Raw genomic sequence first — 23,466 nt, 5'->3', positions numbered from 1 at the left:
GGCAGCCGATTCGGAGCAGGATGCGGTGCAGGATGCCTGGCTGTGGTGGCAGCCGATTCGGAGCAGGATGCAGTGCAGGATGCCTGGCAGGGTTGGCAGCCGATTCGGAGCAGGATGCGGTGCAGGATGCCTGGCTGTGGTGGCAGCTGATTCGGAGCAGGATGCAGTGCAGGATGCCTGGCAGGGTTGGCAGCCGATTCGGAGCAGGATGCGGTGCAGGATGCCTGGCTGTGGTGGCAGCTGATTCAGAGCAGGATGCGGTGCAGGGTGCCTGGCTGTGGTGGCAGCTGATTCGGAGCAGGATGCGGTGCAGGGTGCCTGGCGGGGTTGGCAGCCGATTCGGAGCAGTCCAACGGCCTCCAGGATGCCTGACTGGGTTGTCACCGTCATCCTCTCTGCTGTGGGGTATTTTATGATTTATGGGTTTGGGGGCTGGTGATGAGCAACGCGAGTAGCAGGGTAGTGTGAAGCCAGATTAGGAGGTAGTTTGAAAAGGGTGTTTCGTGGCTCGTTGGCCGTGGCTGCTGGCCCTAAGGAAACCAGAAAGCTCGTAATCCTGTCAAGGATCCCGTGCACGCTCCCTGCTTGCATTGTTCCCGAGGGAAAGCTGTGCCGTTTTCCTCCTACCTCTCACAACTTTGCCCCTATCCAGGCAGCATCCCTCCCGTGCAGTTCTCACCCAGGCCAGGGTGATTAAGCACTTAAATTGATTAATCAAATTTCTTGTGATGAGAACTACTGTCATTCATTAATCTGAATGGGATTATAAATAAGAGTTGGCAGATAGGGAAGACAAACATGTTGACAGATAGACCTGCTGCTTTGAATACAAATTACACCGCTGCATCTGGAGGGTTTTAGCTCCTGGCAGCCTCGGGATATAGCTTCCCTAAAGGTAAAATTAGACTGAGATTAAAGTATCCCCATATTAATAAAGAAATATGCATTTATGAACAGGCAGCTACTGCAGGTGGGTGTGCAGGGCTGCATACCAATGATCCTACAGCAGGACCAGGCTGTGGATTTTGCTTCCTACGGAATTCATGAAAGATTTTATGAGGTTAGTTGTAGTCAAAACTCAAGGATAACCCAATTGCAAGTGTGTGGCTAATACCAATTTGAGCAATAAAGTAGCAGGCTGGCGTGGGCAGTTCCTGTTGGATCGTCTCACAGTTGACAGCATCACAAATAACAGAAAAACCGTATCAACGTTGTGCACTTGTAGAGACGCTGTCTAGTGTTCACTTTCGGGAGAAACAGCGCCTTGCGCTTTTCATACCATGACGTCCTGCAGGACGTGGGTTAGGTGACTTGGGAAGGGTGTTGAAGCCCCGCCACGCTGCAGCCAGGCCCAGAATTGCCAGCAGCTGCAGCAGGGCTGAAGTTTCTCTGCCGCGGGATCGGGAGGCTCTGCAAGTCGTTGCTCTTGTTGCAGAGCGGCTGGCAGGACTGCTGCAGAGCGCGCCAAGATTATAGCTGTCGCTTCCTCTCAAACCGACCTCATGCATTTCTTTCCATAAATATTTAAAGAATTCTTATTAAAAGAATTACCAGTATAAAAAAAAATCAAGAGTTTGATAGCTGGTGCGTAGCGTGTGGCTGTAGTCTGCGCTGGAAGGTCAAGGAGCCAACGTGCTTCTCGCCACCGCAGCCAGGCAAACCTCTCTGTGGTGATGCTGCTGGCGGTGGCAAACGGGGCAGCGACTGGGTCCGGCTCCAAGCACCCTCAGATGGGGAGAGGAGGGGGCTTGCACGGGATGAGAGGAGCCTGCAGGAAGGCTCGACCTTGGGCTGCGGTTTGCTGGGGAGCTGCAGGTGGGAGATGGGTGGGTGAGTGCTGGAGGATGCAGGAGCCAGCGGACGGTACTGGTAAACGCTCTGACTGAAGGCACAGGCTGCCAGCATGAAGAAAAGAGAGGTTTGGGCAGGCTGGAAAACGCCGTTACTGACATGATGATTAAATAATAATTTAACTCACTGCATGACAGCGTCGCTGGGTTCATCATCACGTTCCTGCGTAACTTTTCCTTGGCGGCAGGGCTGGTGGAAAGGATCCAGTGGTGCCCGGCTGCACAAGGCAGTGGGCAGGGCTGTGGCTACTGAGCCCCGTCCTGCGGGAGGAGTGGCCACACGCCGTTAGCATCTTAACAGGGAAGGTGGGAACCCAGCGGGACCTTCTGCCAGGGTGGAACTGCCGAGCCCCCATCCGCTTCTCCCTGCAATGTAGCACCCCGTGCCGCCTGCGCAGCCAGCCTCAGCGATTGCAGCACCACACTCCCAGACCTGCGGGTTTTGGACGAGGGAAAAACCCCTCATATATGTTAAAGAGGAAAAATGTCACTGTCCTTCAGTGTTAGGCAGGTAACGCAGTTTAGCGTATCTCTTTTTCATGCATCAACACAATATGTAGAGAGGCTAAAGAGTAGACTTAAAGAAAATGGCATTCACTGGGAAAATCAAGGGAAGATGCTAAAATACATCACTTTCTAGGGACTGCTCTCCTTCCCGCATATAAGGAAGAGGCAGGGAAGTGTGCCAAAGACAGGAGTCATTCGCAGGGATCTGAGTGAGAAGTCTTCGAGTGAAGAGCCGCAGTCTGTGCAGGGGGCTGCCATGAAGAAAGGTCTGAGGGTCAGACTGGGAACGGGGGGACACGTCTTGTCAGGTGTACAGTGTGGGACTGCAGGCATAAAATAGAAATTCTGGAATTTGGGGCACTGAAGATCGGTACCCATATATGCAGAGTTCTGCCCATTAGCTGACGTCGTTAGAGGAATCATTTCTAACAGTAAGAAAGTTAAAACCCACAATCCTTGCAGTGACTTCAGAACTCCACAGAGGGAAAACAGGGTTTGAAAAAGAACCCATTAAACATTTAAATATTTCATTAAATATTGAACATTTCAAAAATTGCTTTCTAATGACTCCTGAGGTAAACAGAACAATATTTGGTAACAAAAGCTACCAGAAGTGACAAGGTCCTGCAACAAATGGAGCTTGGCTCTAGATTTTGAGGCTGCGGTAACCTCTCCTGCGATTAGCCATCCAACGAGATCCCTGGGCTCAATCCAGAAACTTTATCTAGCTGTAACTGCTGGTGACACCAAGGGCATCAGGAGCATTTCAAACACGCCAGAAAAAGATCCAGTAGGATTAAAACCAAGATTCTTGCCCCAGGCTGAGTGCCTGAGCAGCAGCTGGTGCCCCGGTGCTGCAGAGAGGCCGTGCTGCAGTGCCGCAGCCGTGCCGGCTGTAGAGTCCCGCAGAACCCGAGCCTTCGTTTTTGGGCTACAGCTTAAGTGGCAAACTACGAGCAGTTGTTTAAGTTCTGTTGACGTTGCTAAAAGGCAGCCGTGTGAATCAGCCCAGCGCTGAGAGCCGAGCATCGCTCCTGCGCTTTGCAGAACCAAAGTTACCACCTGTAGACGCTGGGGCGAAACACGACCTGCCTAACATCTGTGTTTGGCTGAGATCAGGAGTGAGAAAACGTGTTTAGCAGTGTTTCAGTTGAAGATTTGCTGCAGTAACGGGAAATTTTGGATGCCTCCCTGTGTTATGACACTTTTCCCTGTTGTAGATCAAAATAAGACCCACGGGTGCCACCCGCCTGCCCCCCCGGTGGTCCCTCAGCGCCGCAGGCTCCAGCCGCCACCACACCTCCCTCTTTTAAAAAGCCAAACCAGCGCCAATCTGTACGGGGAAACGTTGAGGTCGGTTTCTTGTTGCATCCCCATCAGCTTGGTGTCACTGTGCATCGCTTTGCCCTCCGAGACTTGTCAAGAACCTGCTTCTCCGCTCACTTGGCCAAGCCCCCGTTGTTGCTCCCCCCTCCCCAGCCACATCTCGCTGCCAGGGGAGGAAAACTAAGATTGATGGCACTAGGTTCCCCGTGCGTGGTGTTGGCATCGAGTCAGGGGGGTTTATAGCAGCACGTTGGCTTTTCTCACTGAATTTTGATTAATGGAGCAGGCGGGAGCCGCTGCCGTCTCCCAGCTCCTGCGGCTGACAGGGGCGAGCCTAATCTGATGTTTAAATGGATTTGGAACGTGTCTGTGGCTCCAGCAACCCCGTCCTGAAGGAAGGACCATCTGCTACAAGATAACCCGATCTCAGAGGGTGCTTGCTTTGGCGCTCTCTGAAAAGAGAGGTGACACATAAAATCTGAGGGGTTTCTCCGATGCTTGCTGATGCAGTGGCCAAGAGGCAGCTCACGTTAGAGACTGGAGGGTTTCAGTCGCCTTGCTTTTCCGACCGCGCTCTGCCCTCTTGGAGAAGATCGGCAGAGAATTTTGTGGGTGCTTGTTACAGATGCAGATGGAAAATCACTCGTACATGTAAAAGAAGTGTATTACTATGGACAACTTAACACGTTTTTCTGATCATGATTTGTATGAAAACCAGGGAAAGCGGTATTGGGAAGATTGGATGGTGTCTTTGCTGGGATGCGAAGAAGTTGGTGAGAAGAAGGGGATAACAGTGGTGTCTGTGTGAACAGGTGATGGAAGTACCTGTGACAGGGATGGCAGAGTGGGTTTGATCGTTGCATTTTGATTGGTGTCTCCAAAACCCAGGTTACTGCATTGGAGGATGCCGATAAAACCGACAAGCTGCTTTTCCACTTTCCCTTACCACATCTGAGAAACCTGTGCCAGCTGCAGCCTTGCATGCTGTTGCAGGGCTGCGGCTCCCGTGCTGTGCCCGTGCCAGGGCGGTGCATGGCTGCGCAGCTGACGGCGGGGCTGGGGAGAGCAGAGCTGGGCTCAGGCACAGCTGCTAATTCGGGAGACCCATGCCCTGTCCTCAGGATGGTGAGAAGAACGAACCTAACGCCTCGGTTGGCTTTCCCGGGATGCACGGTGGCAGTGCTGCTGCTGCAAACACTATGCTATTCCCTGATGGAAGTTGGGGGAGAAGCTCTGCAATGGTTGATGTAATTAGAGGAGCAATCCCGCGCAGTGCGGTGCTGTAACGGGGATGCGATGAGCTGCTAGGCTTGAGTGAGTGCTGCTCAGCACCACCACGAGAGCCGAGGGTGGTGGCAGTGGCTTTCCATCCTCCCACGCTACCGGTGTCACAGGCCACTGAAGTGGTCGTTGTCCCTGTCCCTGGATGTTGAACATCGGCATCACGTTCCTGCCAGGGGTCCTGCTGCGGGCTGTGGGAAGCGCTGCGCCCAGTTCTAGGGCGGCCGGCACCAGCAGCAGCTCCCAGCGCTGCCTTGCACACCGCGCTGGCGCGGGGCAGCGGGATGGCTCAGGCCAGCCCGTGTCGGAGTGCACGTCCCGGCGGATCTTAGGGCATGATGCTTCCCTTGTGTTGGGCTCCTTGGGGCGTTTGGTGGCCATTTCTACGTGGGCTTCAGGCTCCTACCGCAGCAGGCAGCAGCCCTTCCTTTTGCAGGTGCATTCGCTTTATTCAGGAACCTTTTCATAAGGAATTTCACATCCCCTATTTGGGTGATTTTGCTTTTTTTCTTTTTTCTTTTTTTTTTTTTAAATTCTTTTTAGACCATGTTTTGGATTTCACTTGTCTGGTCGACTGATTCCATTATTTGGGCCATTGTTTTCTGCCGTTGCCATGCCCACATTCGTTTGAAGAGACTGTTCGTTCAGGCATTCCCGTGCAAATCCCGCACAGGGAGGGTGCGCGCAGGGAACGCGTGCCCTTTCCCCGCAGGTTCATTCCTCCCTCTCCAAAAGAAACAAGATGGATCCGAAACGCTGCTGGCAGGGGGAGAGGGAGGCCAGCACGGTGTCCCTTGGGAGGAAGGGGACATCCCCGGGGTTTGCTGTTTGGGAGGGGCAGCGTGGCAGGAGGGTGCAGCACCCAGCAGGGAGCCTGGTCCATCCCTGCCTGCCCCCCCCATGCTTTATCCCCCAAAACCTGTACGGATCCTGTCGGTGATGCCTTCAGGCTGCTGGGGTTTTGGAAGTTGAAGCCTCACACCGTAAAATTACTCAAGTATATTTTAATAATTTAGAGCCACAGGTCTTATGTGATTTGTTCTCTAAAGATTGATTTAGCTTCTTATTAAGGGAATTGGGAATTCAGTGTGAAAATCTGAACAAAATCTAGGCAGTTTTTATTTTTTTTTTTAAATATCCACTAGTGTAACTCACCAGGGAGAAGAATTTCAAAGCCTGTCCAACCCTATCTTGAATTTTTTATACTCTTGCTTTCCTTTTCCCATTCCCAAGGTGTTCTTGTTAAGGGAGAACACCTCAGCATTATTGTATTATTTTTAAATAAGCCACAATCACTTTAAGATGCTCAGGATAAAAAAATCCACTAATACTTTGATTTTTTTTTTCCCCTCCCTCCACTTTTCAGAAGTTTGATAATGCGAGATGTGGACTGCATATAAATGGAGGGGCAGGCAGTTGTAATTGCACAGCTCTCCCCCTCTGCCCAGAGAAGGGCCTTTTTTCTTTAATTATCTGTCGATTTTAAAAAGGTGCGAGATGAAGTAGAGCTGGCAGGGCTTGGCTCCCCAGGAGCAGCGCGGGGGCTGCAGAGTTGATGCGTGTAGCGTGAACGTCTGGGGGCAGGTATGGATCTCATGCTCAGGGGGAGCTGCCTGCACGGCTGCTCTCGGCTGGTTTCTCAGCCCCCAGAGGGACCCACCACCACCGCAGGGCTTTGGGATGGACGCCGGGCTCCCTGCACCCCCAGCCCCGGCTCGCACAGAGCACAGCCCTCCCCAAACCGCGGCTGCGGGCGCCGATGCTCTAGCACTGGACCATGCCGCCGCCGTGGGCATCCCGGTCCTGCCATGGCAACAGGGATGGGAGCGATCCCTGTGGGCGGCATCCACGGTGCCGCCAGGGGCTTCGCCGGGGGACCCGCTGTGCTGCCGGCTCCCACGGGAGTGGCGGCCGCTCACGTCTCGGTCTCTGTTCTCAAACCAGAAATCGATAAGCTGCTGAAGTGGCGTTTCTCCTCAGATGGTTCAGAAATGCCATTTCTGTTCTGCTGGAGATTTTGTAAACTTAAGAGAGAATTGTGAAAAAAAAATGCTCTCCCCTGTCCAGCCCATTAATTCAGCCTGCTCAGGACAGAATTAACCTTGGCAAGCCTTCCAGAGGAGAGAGTCATTCTAACCTTAAAAATCTGCTGATTAAAGCTGGTTTCAGGAATTCGATTTCACTTAATGCGTTGGCTGAGCGCCCAGCCTGGCATTAACATAGCCACAGACACACAGCCCTACGCATTTTTTACCTCTCCTATAAAAAAAAAAAAAAAAAAAAAAAAAAAAGAAGAGAAAAAAAGAAAACTCAGCTAATGAAACCCCTTTTGCGTGTTTTGAGCAAGAATTCATTTTAAAGACTCCTTTAGCTAGGGGCATTAAGTGTGCCCTGATTCCCTGTCTCCTAAGGCCAGCCAGGGAGGTAATTCCGTTCTGCTAATTAGTTGCAGCGTGGTGTGTCGAGCCGGCCGCCACTGCCCGGGCGCTTGGTGGCCCAGCCTGGGTGCGGGGCAGGGGGGTTCATCGCCACCCCATCTCGGAGGCGGGGGTCAGCGGAGCCAGGCGCAGGAAAATCGCCACCGTGCACCCTCTGCCTGTGAACCCCCACGTACCGCGCTGTCAGACCTCAGGTTTTACGTCGTCCAACAGCGCTTAACTCATTAACCTTGAAAATCCTCCAAAACAACGAAGCTCAGTTTTCTAAGGTTTCTATTTATATCTTGAACATTTTTTTATACACCTTTTTATCTGTAAATTAATGTCGGTTTTATTGCCACCATCACTCGTTTTGTCTCCCTCCCAGGTGCTGGGTTTCCAGGGTCCGTGTCTCCCGCCGCAGCGCATTTCTCCGCAGCCGTGGTCTCCCTTGGTGCCAGTGCCCGGTGCCGTGGGGACGCTTCCCGCTTTCTCTGCGAGGCGGGGGGCTGGCTTGTGCCTGGGTCTCCTTCAGCCCAGCTGCCCAAGTTAGAACATCCAGGCCCAAAACATCCATCTAGAACTAGATTCCCATGCCGTGCTGCTGGCAGGGGGGAGGCACGGAGAAAAGAAAACTGGAAAAAAATTGTATCTGTATTCTGGATGCTTTGTCAGTTCTGTGAACCGTTAGGATTTGCTTAACAGTTTGCTGAGATGTTGAAAACCGGTTTCATGGAGGAGGGATGCTTTTATGTAATTCATTATTGACACCTCTGGAATGATGTGCGAGACAGATCTGGAGACGGGGAGCAGCGTTCCTACCTGTGGATGCAGCGAGCCTGGCAGCTCGGTGTCAGGGCTTGTCGTGGGGGTGTGTTGTTATCAGGTGGCGTTTCAAAGGGCTTCACAGCAAATGGGGGCTGGGACGCCCGTGGGGGGGTGCCGGTGTATATATGGATATATGTCGGACCAGATGATACGGATGTTCCCAGCTGTCACAGGGGTCCTCCCATGACACACTCCGCACCAGTTTCCCTGTCCTCGCTGGGAAGCTGGTCGGACTGGGAGATGCTGCACCCGCCAAGCCGCTTTCCAGAGGGGGGAGGGCGCGCTCTGGGTCAGCAGAACTGAACATGAAAAACCTTTTAATGCAGCCCCGGGTGCCGTGCAGCCCCGAGTTGCTGTCAAGGATTATCTTAAATGGTGACTGCCTGTCCCCAGGCTGAGCGGTGGGGGTTTAATGTTAAGCTTTTCTCTGGATTATTTTCCGCAGGGTGTTGGGTTTTTTTTCCCCCTCTTATTTTTCCTCCCTGCTTTTTTTCCTGTGTGTGGGATGTACCCTTGACACATTTAAAAACATTATTAATCTTTGTCATTTGTATTTTAAAAATAACTCGGTGATAGCAGCCAGCGGTCCTTAAATCCTTTTTAATTCAGGCCGACCTTGTGAGCGGTGATCTTGGGGAGGAGACGCTGCCGCCAGCCTCCCCGTGTGCTCGCCGATAAGCGCGCGCTTGATGATGCGCCTCTGCGCCCGCCGCGTCGCGGGGCACGCTAGCAGGCTCAGGGCGGGCGAGCTCGCTGCTTGTGGAGTGGGTTTGCAGTTTGGGAGTGGGTCTGCAGTTTCTGGGTGGGTTTGCAGTTTCTGAGTGGGTTTGCACTTTGTGGTTTTGCGCTTTGTGAGGTGCCTTCCAGGCAGAAGGAGCATAAATGAAGATCTCCTGGCCCCTTTGTGTTCATGCCGAATGGCCGGCGCCCTGCGCTGGGGGATGGCGTGGACAGAGCCGTGTCCCGCCTGGCCAGGTGGATGGTGTCCCTGGAGCACTGAGAGTGGGTCACCCCCACCAGTGCCGGTAAAGCCTCAGTGCCACACATCAGCCTTCGATGCATGGCACCCGTATCTGCAAAAACAGGTATTGGAGACAACTGGGACGGTGATACAGCAATACGTTTTTCCAGTATCCATCTGCTCAAGTTCCACTTCAGTGGTTTAAAGTCTCGCTGAAGTCTGGCCGGGGCAGTCCTGTCCTGCAGCCGCTGCTGCCGGGAGGGTGCCTGGTGGCGATGCCCGCACCCAGAGCGGTGAGGACGCCCCGCAGGGTGCAGGGCAGCCAGCGAGTGGAGTGCGCATTCGTTGTGAGAGTCGTCATCGATGCCATTGATGGAGTACAACAAAAAAGGAAATTCCCCGTAAAAATCCCTGCAGTTGGATTGATTTATTTTTTCTTTCTGTAATGGCAGAATACTGGTGTGCCTAAAATATACATGGCCCACAATCTTCCAGGGGAAATATCTGCGAGCAGATTGCTGGGCTGTTGCAATCTCACATTTAAGGAAAACTAATCACCTTCAGTATGGCAGAATATATCATTATGTGCACACCCATCCCCCATGCGTGCTATATTAAAAGCCAGCAGAGTCAGAAAATAATATTACTTTCTTAATAATAAACAAATCTTGTGGACAGGAATTGTACTGGGATCTTTTAAATTAAAAAGAGTTTTGTGTGTTTGGTTTGCGCTGGGCTTGGCTTCCAACCCATAGCAGTGTTGAAAAGTTTTAACGTACTGGAAATTTGATTTTTTCCTGCAGAAGGAATTCCTTAGCCTTACTGCTTTCAGTTAATCAGAGAAGCAGAGTTCATTTTAAAAAAAAAGGAAGAAAAGAAAGCAACTGTCTTGGCATTTTGCTGTATAAATCACCTGACAGCAATTTTTTCAGTTTACGAACCCTAAATTTTCGGTTTACAGACCCAGGTGATAAACGATTGAAAAAGAGATATTTGTGCCATGTGTTTTGGGAAATAAAAATATGTTGAAGCAAAGGTTAAAATGCAGCTAAGCAAAGATCAGAGCACCGCGGGGAGCTGAGTGGCGGTGCGGCGGGGGGCTTGCAGAGAGATTCGGTAACCTGTAGCAATGTTTAAAAAAAATATATTGGGGTGCTAGAATCTGGTGTTTGGTGTTGCCTGGGCCGATTTCCCAATGACGTCCTGCAGCGGATAGCACACCGCTGCTCCCGTCCCCAGCGCCGCCACCTCGGGTGATGGTTTCCTTCGCTAACCCCACTCTGCTTTCTCTCTTTTTGTGTCCCTAGTGCTTGTACGGCTGCTACGTCCATTCCTCCATCATCCCCACGTTTCACAGAAGGTGCTACTGGCTTCTGCAGGTAGGATGATGAAAAGTTCCTCGCCCCGGGGGTGATCTGGCAGAGCTTGGCCGGGTTTGCGTCCAGGGAGGTCGGCGTTCCTGCCTCTCGTTGGGGGGGGGGTGTGGGGTGTGTGTCGGGGGTGTCCCAAGGGGATGTGGTTTTTCTTTGTTGTGTGTGTCTGTTCAGAGGGATGATGCATTTTCTCTTGCAAATACAGAGCTGATGCCAGCTCAAACATTCCCTGAACAGAGTCAGCTCAGGTGAGACTTTTTGAAGGTTTTCGGTTGGGTTTTCCCATTTTGAAGACGTTTAGGTTTTTGCTTGTGCTTTTCTGTTCTGAGGCGAGGCAGGCGCAGGAGCTCGGGTTGCCGAGTGCTGCACCGGCGTGCGATGCTGTGGGGCAGGATCACCCCGTGGCTGTGTTTGGGGCAGCCCTCTGGCCAGCCTGGCAGGGGATCTGCTTTCCTCCAGTGGGGCGTTCAGTCTCGATGGAGGGGTTTGGCGTTGCTCAGTGACTTTTCTTCTGGTTGCTGTGCGCACAGTGAAGCCCCTGGAGGAGTCAGGCGGTTTTCCTCTTTATTTCTGCAGGGTTTGGGTAGTGACCTGATCCCCACCAGGCTCCTTGGGCTGCGGTGGGTGTCCTGGAGTTCACGTGTGGGAGTTTGCCCAGGGTGGGCATTGGCTGGACCAAGATGCTCACCCTTATGTTTGCAGAGCTGTTTATATTACTGACTGGTTACTGTTGCTTACAAAGTGAAAGCAGTTTGTTTTCTTTTGTTAGAACAGAGCGTTTGACACATATTGTAATAATACAACTGTTTTAAAGATGAAACCCCTGCAGTCCTGAAAACAAACAGGTCTAAGGGAAGCCACATCTGTTTCAAGAAACAAATGGAAAGCATTGCCTTTTTGCCCCTGGTTTTGCAATTGCACGTGCATATTAAAAAAGAAATTGCTGTTGCTGTCACTGCTGCACAAAAGACACCCCACGACCCACAGAGGGTGGTGCCCACACCGTGGATGTAATCAAAGGGAACATTCACAAAATGTCACTGTCCTCTGTGATGTTTATGTGCGTCTCGGCTCCGTTTGCATCCTCTGCTTATAAATGCTGTGTGTAAGTAAAGGGGAAGAGGCTTTGCTGCAGCAGTGGGAGCAGTGTTTCAGCCCCACAGAGGTAAGCTGTGACTCCACTGAAAACACAGCACGGCCGCACTGATCCCACAGACGTTTAGCGCTTTTCCCTGTAGCCTCTCGAGGTCCTGACCGGCATCCATGGTTGGATGCAGAAGAAAGAGGGGGAGTGGGGGCAGGTGTGCCTAAAGAAGCCATTAAATGTTCGTGGTTCGGTGTGCCGAGCTGCGCAAAACCACTAAACTTACGGTCCCCTTTGCCCAGGGCGGCAGGCAGCTGCTCGTCTTGTTCAGCATCCATCTCTGCCAGTGCCCATGATGTGTGGTGTGATGCAGGAATCCAAAGAAAACTCAGAATTCTCTCTGAATAACTGCTGGCATGGCATGGCGGTGCTTCCCGAGCCAGCGTCTCTCCTGGGCATCCTTGTGAAGGAAGGGAGGACCACAGTGGGCAGGATAGCAGGTCACTTGGTTCCTCAGCTCTTGCCGACTGAAGAACAGGAGCTGGGGCTGGGGCTGGGTGGGAGCATCCTCCATCCACTGCCCCAAGAGCTCGGGGAGGTACCAGCACCGCCCAGGGCCAAAAGGTGCCGCAGGTCCCCCTGTCAGCCCAGGTGCAGTCGCCATATGGGTGCCGGGAGGTTTCTGGAGTCCCTGGGGGACGGCTCATGAAACGTGTTCACATAAACTGAAAATGTTAAGGGAGGGCCCTGTTTCTGAAGAAATTCAGGGCAGACAGCAGAGTCCTTCCTATTAGATCCCAAGAGGAACAGATGACGCAAAATCAAATTGCAGAGCTCCAAACTAAAATTGGGCTGTGACCTTTAGGGAGATTCGCTCCCAAACCGCAAAGCTTTTTCCATTACCTTTGAGAGAGCATTTTCTAGCTTCACCCATCTCTCCATCAGGAATTTTCCCATGATTTCAACCCGTTATCCAGCAGCCTTAGTGGTGCTCACAGAGCCCGAGTGCTCCCTGGCCATGGGCAGTCCCAGGTCCTGCGCAGTTGTGGGCTGGCTCTCCCCTCGTACATCATCCCTCTTATCTTGCAAGCTTTGTATTGCTTTTTGGTTTGTTGCATCCTACCTACAAGTGTTGCTGGACTTGGCTGTTGTGGCAGTTAACGAGCTTCTATCTAATGAGTTGTGTTGCAGCACCACAGCATCCTTACCTGTACCCTGAGGTCTGGCTGGCTCACGTTCCGAGGGTGCCTGTCGACGTTTAAGCATCTTCTTTGCCCTGGTAATTGCTTTGGATTGAGATGAGTGGATGGGAAGTACGTTTCTTACGAGCCTATTTATAAAATGTGATGCAGCACATCTCGTTGGGGATGTAGTATGCCGGTATTCTGAAACAAGGACATGCTGTGCCTTCACTGTGGGAGGAATAGGGGTCTGTGATTCATGACAGCATCTCCCAGGCATAAATGGGCATCCTTCAATCATGCGCTCAAGGTTATGCAGCCGGAGAGAAAAAAGCTGGCCAAGAATAGATGACGCTTTTCTAACATCTGCACAATGTTTCTGTTCAGCTCTGCGTCGGAGTCAGGGGGAGCGAGACCAGAAGGAGAGAGGGAGAAGGTGGTTTCTGTGTCTTGAGTCTTCTGCTTCAGCACCACCCAGCAGATGACTTTGGTATTCTGAGACGGGCACGGGCAGGGCGGTGTTTCACGTGAGCCTCCGGCAGAGCTTTTCGGTTCGCAGAGGCGAATGGGTGACTTTCACGTTTTTTTACAGAGGCGTGTAAGTACGTTCCTGGGATACGGAGCGCTCTGCCCGTGAGCCTCAGGTCAATAGGAAGCAAATACAATTAGTCTGTGCTGCCGCCTGTGTTTTATGGGATGATCTTCCTCCAAATCCTATTGTCAGGTTAGATATTGATTAAAAATCCCCATGCAGTTGTTCTTGATCTTTTCTGACTAGCGTTTTCAGCATAAAGGCCAAGACTCACACAAGCCACAGAGACCAGCAGTCTCTCCTGTGCATTTATGCTGTGCTGTAGCCATTAATTATACAGTGGTAGCCGATTTCTTGACGAAACAACTTTGCCCTGTCATTTATGATTGACACAACGTGCCTTCTCCCTGCAGACTGGTCAAAGGGATAAGAAATGAAAACCAGCCAGCTCGAACCGTCAGCGGGCAAGACGCAGTTGTGTGAGTCTCTGGTGCCAGCAGTTGCCCTGCCGTCGGCAGAGGCTGTGGCGCGGTGGCCACGAGTGCTGGCTGGCATGGAGCCGTGGTGGTGGCAGCTCTGCTGCACAAGGCACTGCAGCGCAGGTCTCCTCGCTGTTCAGAAGGGGGTTACATTTTTGAGACATTTCAAGCTTTCTTGGTAATGGATTTTAAATGCCTCCTCACCCCAAACACCTTTAGTATTTTTAATAGATGCTGTAATTGCCGAGCAAGTGTTGTAGTGTCTCAGCAGGAGACGGTCCAGCCCTGGGTGCTGGTGGCCTCTCACATGGACCTTTTGGAGCCGAGGTGGTGGTGGTGGTGGTGTCCTACACCAGCTTTCTCACATTTCTTCTTCCAGTTTCCTGATGCCTAGAAACAGAAGATCACGCCCTGGGTGACAGGCAGAGGAAAGGACGGGGCTGGGGCTGCAGATGGGCTCTTCAGGGGGTGCTGGGTAGGACCCTTCAGTAGCCTGTTTGGGGTTCTGTTGGTTTGCATTCCCTGTTAGCTCCATAAAAGCGGTGCCCTGGCTGTTGGCGGGCGCAGGCCGGTGATGTGCTGTGGGTGATGGCCGGTCCCCAGCTCCTGGGCAGGCTCTGGCGCAGACACTGCACTGGGTTTGTCCACCAGCCGGGCACCTGCGCTACGCCTGTTTAGACCTTCAAAACGGCACCAGATTTTTCTGTCGACGGAAAAAGGAGGAAAAAAACCTGTTTGTGCTCGTAATGACTAATGCAGGGAAAATGTGGGTTCTCAGATACAGACAATTTTCAAACACTGGCAGAGCTGAGTGGCAAAACGCAGCATTCCCTTCTGTGTATTGGTAATTGGCACCCCAGGAACTGGAAATTAATTTAGCTTCCAGGCTCCCAGGGCTGGCTGCTGTTTGCAAGGGTTATTGGAGGCAGGCTTTGTCTTTACCCATTAGTAGCGATGTGTCCCTTGCTCTCCTCCACGCTTGTGCCATGCAGCTGGTTGTTGGACATTCATCGTTTTCCATCCTGCCTTTAGCAGGTTTTGATATATTTTGTAGTGCTGGTGTTAAGGTACTGCGGTTATGGGAAGTAATAATGTGGGGAAAAGAAAGAAAGTGTTGCCCTTGTTTTTAATTAAGCACATGAAGTGTGCTGTAAGGTCGTGCTAAAAACTTTTTGTGAATTTGGATAGTAAGTAAATACTAGTTCTTCATGACATGGGGCAGAAGTTCTCATATATTGCCATCTTTTCTGTAATTGTTTGCCTAAATATGGGGGGAAAGTGTTTTAGGCACACAGGTTTCATTAATGTTATTATTTGTTTGGGTTTTTGAATGACTCCCCACTTTCTCCAGTAATTTAATAACAGCAACAGTCACAGCAGGGCGAGATCAGGAATCCTTGACAGTGTGCTGCCGACAGGATAGGCCATCCTCCTATTCAGCTAGAGAAAACTTGCGATAAACCAGAATGAATTATGATCATATATTCCCATAAAGCCCGTGCATTTGTTCAGAGAATGTTCATTAGCTTATTTGTTTGCCAACAGGTGGGATTTTCTTGATAAAGGTGGACATGGGAGTAGCGGGGAACACCGATATGAGCGGGTAGGGATGGTCAGCCTGTTGGTGTCTACCTGTTCATCTCCGCTGGTCAAAGACCCACCAGCCCTCGAGGGCAATGTGGAGGTAGATACCCATTGCACATGGTGTGCGCACGAACTGCTCACCGAATTACTCAAAATCGATGAAGAAGCATGTGAGCGGCACTGTCCTCGTGGGCGAGGGGGAGAAGCGGAGCGGGGTGTGGGCTGAGCTGTGCTGGCATGGGGAGACGCCGGAGCCCCTCAGAGCCCTCTCATAAATTTGGCTTTCCCAGTAATTGCTGAAATGTGATAATCCAGTCCTCTCGGAGGCGGGGGGGGGCGGGGGGGGGGGAATTGCATTTCATCTTTATTGCTTGCACGCTCACGTGGTGCTCTCAGCAGCCGCAGGAGCCACTGGGATGCTTTACCGCGGCGTAGAAAATGGCAGAGGAAAGTCAGGGGCCACCGGCGGCTGTGCCAGTGGTGAGGTCCAGGCAAGATGCCTGCCCTGGAAGGAGCGCGTGGGAGACGCTCAGGGGATGCTGTAGCAGGGCAATATTTTGTTCGCAGTCTTCAGTTACCCCCCCTGTGGTTCTGCCTGTGCCAGCTGTACCCTGCAGGGTATCCACCGGCACTGATTTAATGTCAGAGACTTACGCAATATTTTCTCTTTAAACTGTTTGTTCCTGGGTTCTTCCTTCTGATGCACTTGAATATTCAGCTGCTTATTAGTGTTAATGTCTGCACCGATGCTTGACGTTCCCTGAGTGTTCCCTTCCTCAAATGCAGCTCGTCTGAAAGCTGTGGGCAGAAAGCATCAAGGCCTGAAAATCAGTTAAAAAGTTTTACATGATGTCCGCAGCTGCCCTGCAGAAATTTGGTGTTCATTCTGTATATTTTGGCCTCAAATTTTCTGTTACAACCTAAGCCAGAGGAAAACCTTCCCATTCCTTTTTGCTGCTGCCCCGGCAGAGCAGCATTTCCCTGTCTGATTGCTTGTGCTGGGCTGTGTCAGCAGCATCTTCCACGTCCCTGGCTGGAGGAGCAACAGACAGCTTGAGGATTTTGGTCTTTTTCAACATAAATTGGAAGCATTACAACCTCATAAAAATTCCTGAGACTTTTGCTTAGTAATGGGGTTTTATTTTTCATCGGGGTAAAATAGAAATGACTGGGCAATAAAGCATTGAAGATGGTGCTCAGTGTGTGGGCGCTTTAGATCGGTCCCATATTGTTGGGGAGAAAGGTGTAGGTTAGGCTCTCAGCATAATGAGCCTTTGCGTTTTTTCTAACGGGAATATAAACTGTTGCTGCTATGCTAGCACATTTTCCCAGAGTGAATTTTAGCCGGCATGATGAAATTAAGTGTGTACTGATGTATAGCAGAGTAGGGCACGGGGTATTTAACCAGCACTAGCGTGGCTCAGCATCCTGAGCACGCTGCTGCGACGACCCACAGCATCATAGTGCAGATGGGCTGGGTGACCTTGGGGCAGCGACTGAACAGTCCGAGGTCCAGGATCCCATCCAGGAGTGATGGCAGCAACAGCACTCGTGACTTGTGGTAGAGGCACTTCGGGACCTGTGGCCTTTACGCTATTTACTTCTGCCATGTCTTCATGCCTGGTCTCTGCCCCCTTGTAGAGGCTGTTGGCTGCTGCTTGCCGTAAAGCTAAGGAAATCTAGAAGAGAATACAAGGTGTTATACAGTTTATTGTCTTTATACAGTCAGAGGCTGTGGGTATCAGAGGGTTAAATTCTGCTGAAAAATGCAGAGTGTGTCACAGGCAGAGCCCCAGCGAGATGGACCATGACACTGAACAAGATGGACCACAACACCAAACGAGATGGACCACGATACCAAACGGACAGAGAAACTCCCGTGTTCCTAACATATGGCCACAAACATGGCTGAAAGGCAGAAAAAGTCCTGCCTTTCTCATGAAAATGCCACCATTTCTAAAGGTTTCCCAACTGCTGTAACACTCTTGCCTTGTCCGACCCGAGCTTTGCCTTCTCCTTTGGCAGTGCTGTGATGGGGAGAAGCGAATGTGAGCCCCTGGTGATATTTCTCAGACAGACACATCCACCTTGGTGCCTTTTCAGCGCAGGCATCCCTTTGGAAAGGTTCGTTTCTGCAGGACCAGACAAGGACCTGCCACCAACAGGTGCTTTAATTGCCTCAGGTTCCTGTTGTTAGTGTAAAGTGTGCACCTGGAGCTGTGCTGTGGGAGAAGACGGTAAGTGCGGCGGGAGCACACGGTGCTGCCAGGAGAGAGAATTGTCTTCTGCACCAATTTAGCTCAGAGCTGCAGCAGCAGAAGGGCTTTTGATACCTGCTCCGGCCAGAAGTCAACGGTATCCAGCAGTCCCCTTGTGTCTCTGCCAGGCTTCACGATGCTTCTGTGTGCAAAAGTGTTTTTGGAGGAAAGAAAAAGTTGTGGATGCCCCTTTCATGCTTCCTTAATATTCCTTTGACGTGATCTCTCTGAAAGACCACTCTCTCCTTTCTCTCCTTTCAGCTTCTTGACAGCTCTTTTTGAAGGCACAGTGCTCCTTGCCATGTCTCTGCTGCCGTGCGATCACAGGAACAACCGTGTCTCAAGACTTCCCATCACATTATTCAGGGCTCATTAAAGATCTGAAATACTCCTGGAGTCGGTGGAGCTGTGCAAGAAGTATTGCCCGGTCCAACTGAAATCCCAGGGGTTTTGTTCACTCTTGTAGTAATTTTTTGGTTTCATTATTTTGTGAGGCAGGGGATTTTTGGTCATGTTTCTAACCAATATTTACTCCTGGAAATGAATTTCAGAGAAACCGTGTCAGAGGGGTGTTAGCCGTGCCTCCTCGCAGACACCTTAACCCTTCTCGTTCCTTCTGGCCGGCGGGCAGAAGCTGCTGGGAGCGTTGGACTGGTGCCCAGCTGCCCACCACAGCCAGCCCCGGGCCCCGCTGGCACTGCCCTCAGCAAAGCTTGAACCCCGGGGCGAGCAAGTGGGTTTGAAGGAGCCTTTTTGTGGCTCCACATGCTGGGTAGAACTGGAGTTCGGTTTAGCACGGATGCCCCAAAACTTCATCTTAACTCTCGCTAGAGAGGGCTGTGGCGGTAACAGTTCCCGTCATGCTCTGCCATACCACAGCATTTGAGTGAAATAAAAATGAAGCAAAAGCCACGACGCTGCAGGCTGCGCTGCTGGAAGACCTCTCGCCTTCGCCTTGGGCAGCAGAAGCTGGAGAGGAGCTGTTTGGCTTTGAGAGGAACCAGCTGCTGCCGGGCTGCTCTTCGTCACCCCCCTCCCCATCGCCCCCGTGCCTCCCCGGGGCTGCTGTCGCGGCCTGCTGCCGTGATGGGCACTGAGCATCACAGGCGGTGACAGCCGCGCTCTCCTCCCCAACACTCGCGCCTGCTCACTGCTTTTGTGACACCTCCTGGGTTTCGCAGCCGAGTGGCGGGAGCCCTGCCACCCCTGCTAGCCCCGCCAGCCCTGCTAACCTACCAGCTCTGCCAGCCCTGCCAGCCCCACCAGCCCTGCCACCCCTGCTACCCCTGCCACCCCTGCCAGCCCGGCCAGCCCGGCCAGCCCTGCCACCCCTGCTAGCTCCGCCAGCCCTGCCACCCCTGCTACCCCTGCCACCCCTGCTACCCCTGCCACCCCTGCCAGCCCTGCCAACCCTGCCAGCCCTGCCAACCCTGCCAGCCCTGCCAGCCCTGCCAGCCCCACTACCCCTGCCAGCCCTGCTAACCCTGCCAGCCCTGCCGCTTTGCTAGCCCTGCCACCCCTGCCATCCCTGCCACCCCTGCCACCCCTGCCATCCCTGCCATCCCTGCCAGCCTTGCCAGCCCTGCCACCCCTGCTAGCCCTGCCATCCCTGCCAGCCCTACTAACTCTGTCAGCCCTGCCACCCCTGCCATCCCTGCCATCCCTGCCAGCCCTACTAACTCTGTCAGCCCTGCCACCCCTGCTAGCCCTGCCATCCCTGCCAGCCCTACTAACTCTGTCAGCCCTGCCGCCCCTGCTAGCCCTGCCAGCCTGCAGCTTGCCCCTTGGGCCACCGCTCGGGGCAGCATGATTGCCAGCTCTGGCTAGTGGCGAGCTGCCCCGCGGCTCCTGCTGGTCAGGGCACTTGCCTGAAGGCGCTGGGCACCCAGGTGAAGGACGTCGTGGCTGAGCCCGGCCAGGGCTGCAGGGACGGCCAGGGGGGCAGCCCCGGTGCCTGCGGGGGGTCGCCCAGGGGTGATCCCATTGAGTAACGCTCTGTGTTCCACTTGTCTTCTCAGCCCCTAACGTGCGCTCAGAGCGGCTGCGTGGGTTGAAGCCCTGCTCCGGTCCTGCAGTCTGGTTTTCCAGTGCAGGCACGGAGAGGACCTGTTCAAGCTGAAGGCTATTTTTGCTTGGGTTTTCCTCCCTTAAGTTTTACTTGCTCACTAATGCTAGCTTCTCACAGAGCCTGCACCTTCACTAAAATTAAGATCCATCTGGCAGTGCTCATCGCACGCGCTCCTCCTCCCGGCCATCTCCTTCCTCCTAAGGAAGCCGCCCTGTGCACCGCTCCAAAGTCCCCGTTTGGCATCACGGGGCGTGTGGGGCGTTCGCTGTTGGGGGAAGGATGCGACGCTGGAGTGAGCAGCAGCTGCAAGAGCTTTTCAGGAGAGTCAGCGGCGCGTCCACGCTTCGCACCCCTCCTTGCACACAGGACCGCGAAAATAAATCAGTGTTGCTTTCCTGAGAAACAGTTTCTGTGACAAAACTCTGTAGTGGGGAACGTTGAGCTTGGGACCGTCCCCTTTTATCAGTCTGGCTACCTGCAAAACAAAGATGTGCTTTGACATCTGCGGGATGAGTAAAATGGGGTTGCGGAGAAAGGCAGCAATAACCCTCTGCTGATGTTCCAGCGAAGGGGAGGAGGAGAGGATTACAAATGAACTGGTATCTCAGAGGCTGGAAACATTTTAGCAGGAGTGCTTTATCTTTTGTAATGTTTTTATAAATTATTTATTAACACACTTGCTGCATTTTCCTGAGAAATTGGATAGAAAAGCAAAATGTATAGCTGGCAGATTATATTCCAGAAGAAAGACGCCAGTGATTAAAAAACAATTTCCAACCCTTTCGAACACATAACTTTATTTTAGACGAGTAGTCTGCTATTTTTGTATCGCTCTCCACCATTTTCAAGAAAATCCCGGATTCATTCCCTAGATATACGAGGAGACTGACGTTAATGCGAGCAAACTAAAAAGCAGTCAGAGTGCTTTAGTTGTTGCTTAAATAATCTGTTGTCATTTATAGAAGAGATGCGTTTCCCAAACTGCTGCGGGACGTGCCTGGGTTGCTAATCAAGAGGAGTTATTACAGGGGCGGTGTAAAAAAGTCCAAAACGTGGCCAGCTCCCACAGAAATGGAAAGCAGATGTGATGCTTTTGGCCCTTGGTGGAAATGATGCACCATTTGCACGTTATGCCTGACTTGGGGGGTTGTGAGCAGCATCTCGGTCGGCAGGGCTGGGGGGGGGGCAGCCCCTGCCCAAGCCAGCGGTGGCTCTTTCTGCATAATCCAGGGAGCACGGCATGGATGTGACGGCAGCCTGGCCTGCGCAGCCTGCCCTCTGCCCGTTCCCAGCAGCTTCTGGAGGAGCACCCACATTACCAAGATGCGTTTTGTCCCCGTGGCAACAAGGGAAGGTGAAAGCGGGGTTGCTCGGGGGAAGCCTGGGGACCCTGCTGAGGACCCTGCTGTCACAGGGGGAACATCAGCAGCTGAAGGGTGGCACCCGGGAGGGACGCGACAGGAAGCTGGGTTGCTTTTGCTCGAGCGTACGCCCACCTGTTTACCTGGGAAGACCCCAGAAAGCGGGACCGTGCATCTTTCCGATTCTGCTCCGGTTTGGACCGGTGATGCCACCACCGAGATATCCTCGCGGCAGGGATCGCAGTCATGCGACAGCACAACTCAGCTGGAAATTAAATCAAACCACAGGCTCCAAGACACTTATTAATATGCTCTGTATACTGAGGATTAGGCTTTTGGTGACACTTAAATTGAATTCTAATGCTATTTTGAAATACATAATACGCTGAATTTACTTCACCTCAGGTTTGAGTTAATGGTTTATTAAATTATGCACCTTGCAGTAGCAAAGCTGTTTCCTGGTGTAGGACACCGAGGCTTGCAGTAGCAATGCAGCAGTTGTGCTGATCTCATCCACATCCTCCCTGGTCAATTATTAGGTCTGCAGGTGTCGGTGAATGTATTACACTGTCGGCTGAAGTTTCACACTCGCCGGAGAGGCATAATTGGGGACTGGGCTGGGAATTCTGTAGTGAAGCAAATTATAATTTGAGTTTGGAGATTTGGAGTTTGTTTTGGCGTGGGCAGAGGAGGACTCGTAGCAGATGCTGCCAAGGCTGAAGTCTTTCCTTCTAGCGCAGGGTGGGTTTTATTATTTTTTTTCTTCTTTTAATATGCAGTGTTTTGGCCTGCAGCACGTTACCCCCCTTTTTTATTTTATCTGCTAAGGCAGGCTTTTATAAGTGTTTCGAATAAATCACTTCCCAGGTGCCTGCAGTTTTGAGTGCTTCTCTTGCTGTCCCTCTGCCTGCATGAGTGTCTCGCTTACTACCCTGGTTGCTTTTATTCTCAAAATCATCTTTTGTTGCTGAAGGACTATCTCTCTATTCCCTTTCTATTGAATGTCTGCCCTCAGCGGTCACCCGTGTCTTGCGCTGCTGCCGCCTGCCCCCAGTTAATGAAGCTGCGATGCCTCTGTCTCGCCCAGCCCCGCTGGCACGAGGATCCTCTGACCCAGCCACCTCCCACGGCCACCGCCTTCATCACTGCATCCCTCTGGCTGGTCCATGCCTGTGATGATGTCTCGCGTCAGGCCGATGGATGGGAAAGGGGCCATCACATACATGAACGTATATATGGTGCGCTACCCTTAGTGAAAGTCAGCAGGGGTTATTAAAAATGGCCCAGAGCTCATGGTTGGCGCTATAAAACGATGTGCCCATCTCTGAAGCCGTGGGAATGGTGTATACGGATGGCAGTCATAGTCCTCTGTGAGATCATTCCATGGTTGTCTTTAACGTGTTAGAGAAGGAACAAAAGCCAGATGAGAATGACCTAAACAGCTTTCCCTCCTGAACAGGCTTCATACCTCAGTGCATCATTTTGTGTGTCAAGGAAAAAGTGCAAAATTTTTCTTACTGTAATTCTTTTCAGTTAAATGTCAGCCGGTTTGCATCTGCTCCTTGTGCTGCTGCGAGACGTATGTTGTGTGACAGTCTGCTAGCTCACACCGGAGTTATTAGCCATCAGCAGCAAGGAAAGCACAATTTAGATAGAGTAAAATAGAGGCTGAGGTTCTTAGCAGTTTAGTCTCTGTAAAATGGGATGGCCTCTTCCCAGGAAATTAGATTTCCAGATAATGTAACCAGCACAAAACAAGTCTGTTGGATTGAATACATCTTCATATCGTCCTTTTACAACCAAATATTGCAAAGGAGTCCTGAGAAAGATTGCAAGTGTTTCTGATCTCCTTGCAGCAAGTGAAACTGATGCGCTCACGACAGGGGCGGGTGGCTGGAGGACAGGGCAGGTGGCCAGAGGACGGCCCTGGTGGCTGGAGGACAACCTGGGTGACGTTCAGCCTGTGGGTGACCCAGCGTGGGCGCATAGCCCCTGCCTGTATTGTCTGCCCACAGTCCTTGGGGACCCACAGGACAATATTTGCATTAGAAAAATCTGTTTGGCTGGCATCACTGGTACTGGCTGCGTTGGTAAGGACGGCTGTTAAACGCTCTGCCCAACCCAGTGGGGCCACCTGTAACAAGTCAGTTCTCCAAGTGTGGAATCACTGTTGTGTTGTTGGGGGAGGAAATGCAGAAGTCTGCGTGACCGGGACCTGCCCTGGGGCTTCAGGCACGTGCTGGTTCCTGCTGGCGGGGGCTCCCCGGGACAGGCTGGGCAGGGGGTGCCACGTCAGGTCGGGGTGCCGTGAGCGTGCACGTGCCGGGCGCTGCAGCCATCACAGGCTGTTTGGTGAGGGACGTGCCGGCATCTGTC

At 52.2% G+C, this 23,466-nt stretch overlaps 1 protein-coding gene across 13 annotated transcripts in view; it reads left to right on the top strand.

The window, feature by feature from the left end:
- The window catches only part of CAMTA1 (calmodulin binding transcription activator 1), a 325,176-nt gene that overhangs the window by 175,652 nt on the left and 126,058 nt on the right, over positions 1-23,466 (top strand). For all 13 annotated transcript variants that reach the window (XM_056331855.1, XM_056331845.1, XM_056331846.1 and 10 more), the window contains one exon: positions 10,478-10,549. In XM_056331855.1, coding sequence (XP_056187830.1) covers positions 10,478-10,549 — 72 coding nt within the window. The remainder of the gene's footprint in view (positions 1-10,477; positions 10,550-23,466) is intronic.

This window comes from Falco biarmicus, chromosome 3, assembly GCF_023638135.1.
Source record: "Falco biarmicus isolate bFalBia1 chromosome 3, bFalBia1.pri, whole genome shotgun sequence".
Lineage (NCBI taxonomy): Eukaryota > Metazoa > Chordata > Aves > Falconiformes > Falconidae > Falco > Falco biarmicus.
This window is presented reverse-complemented; position numbering and strand designations above follow the sequence as displayed.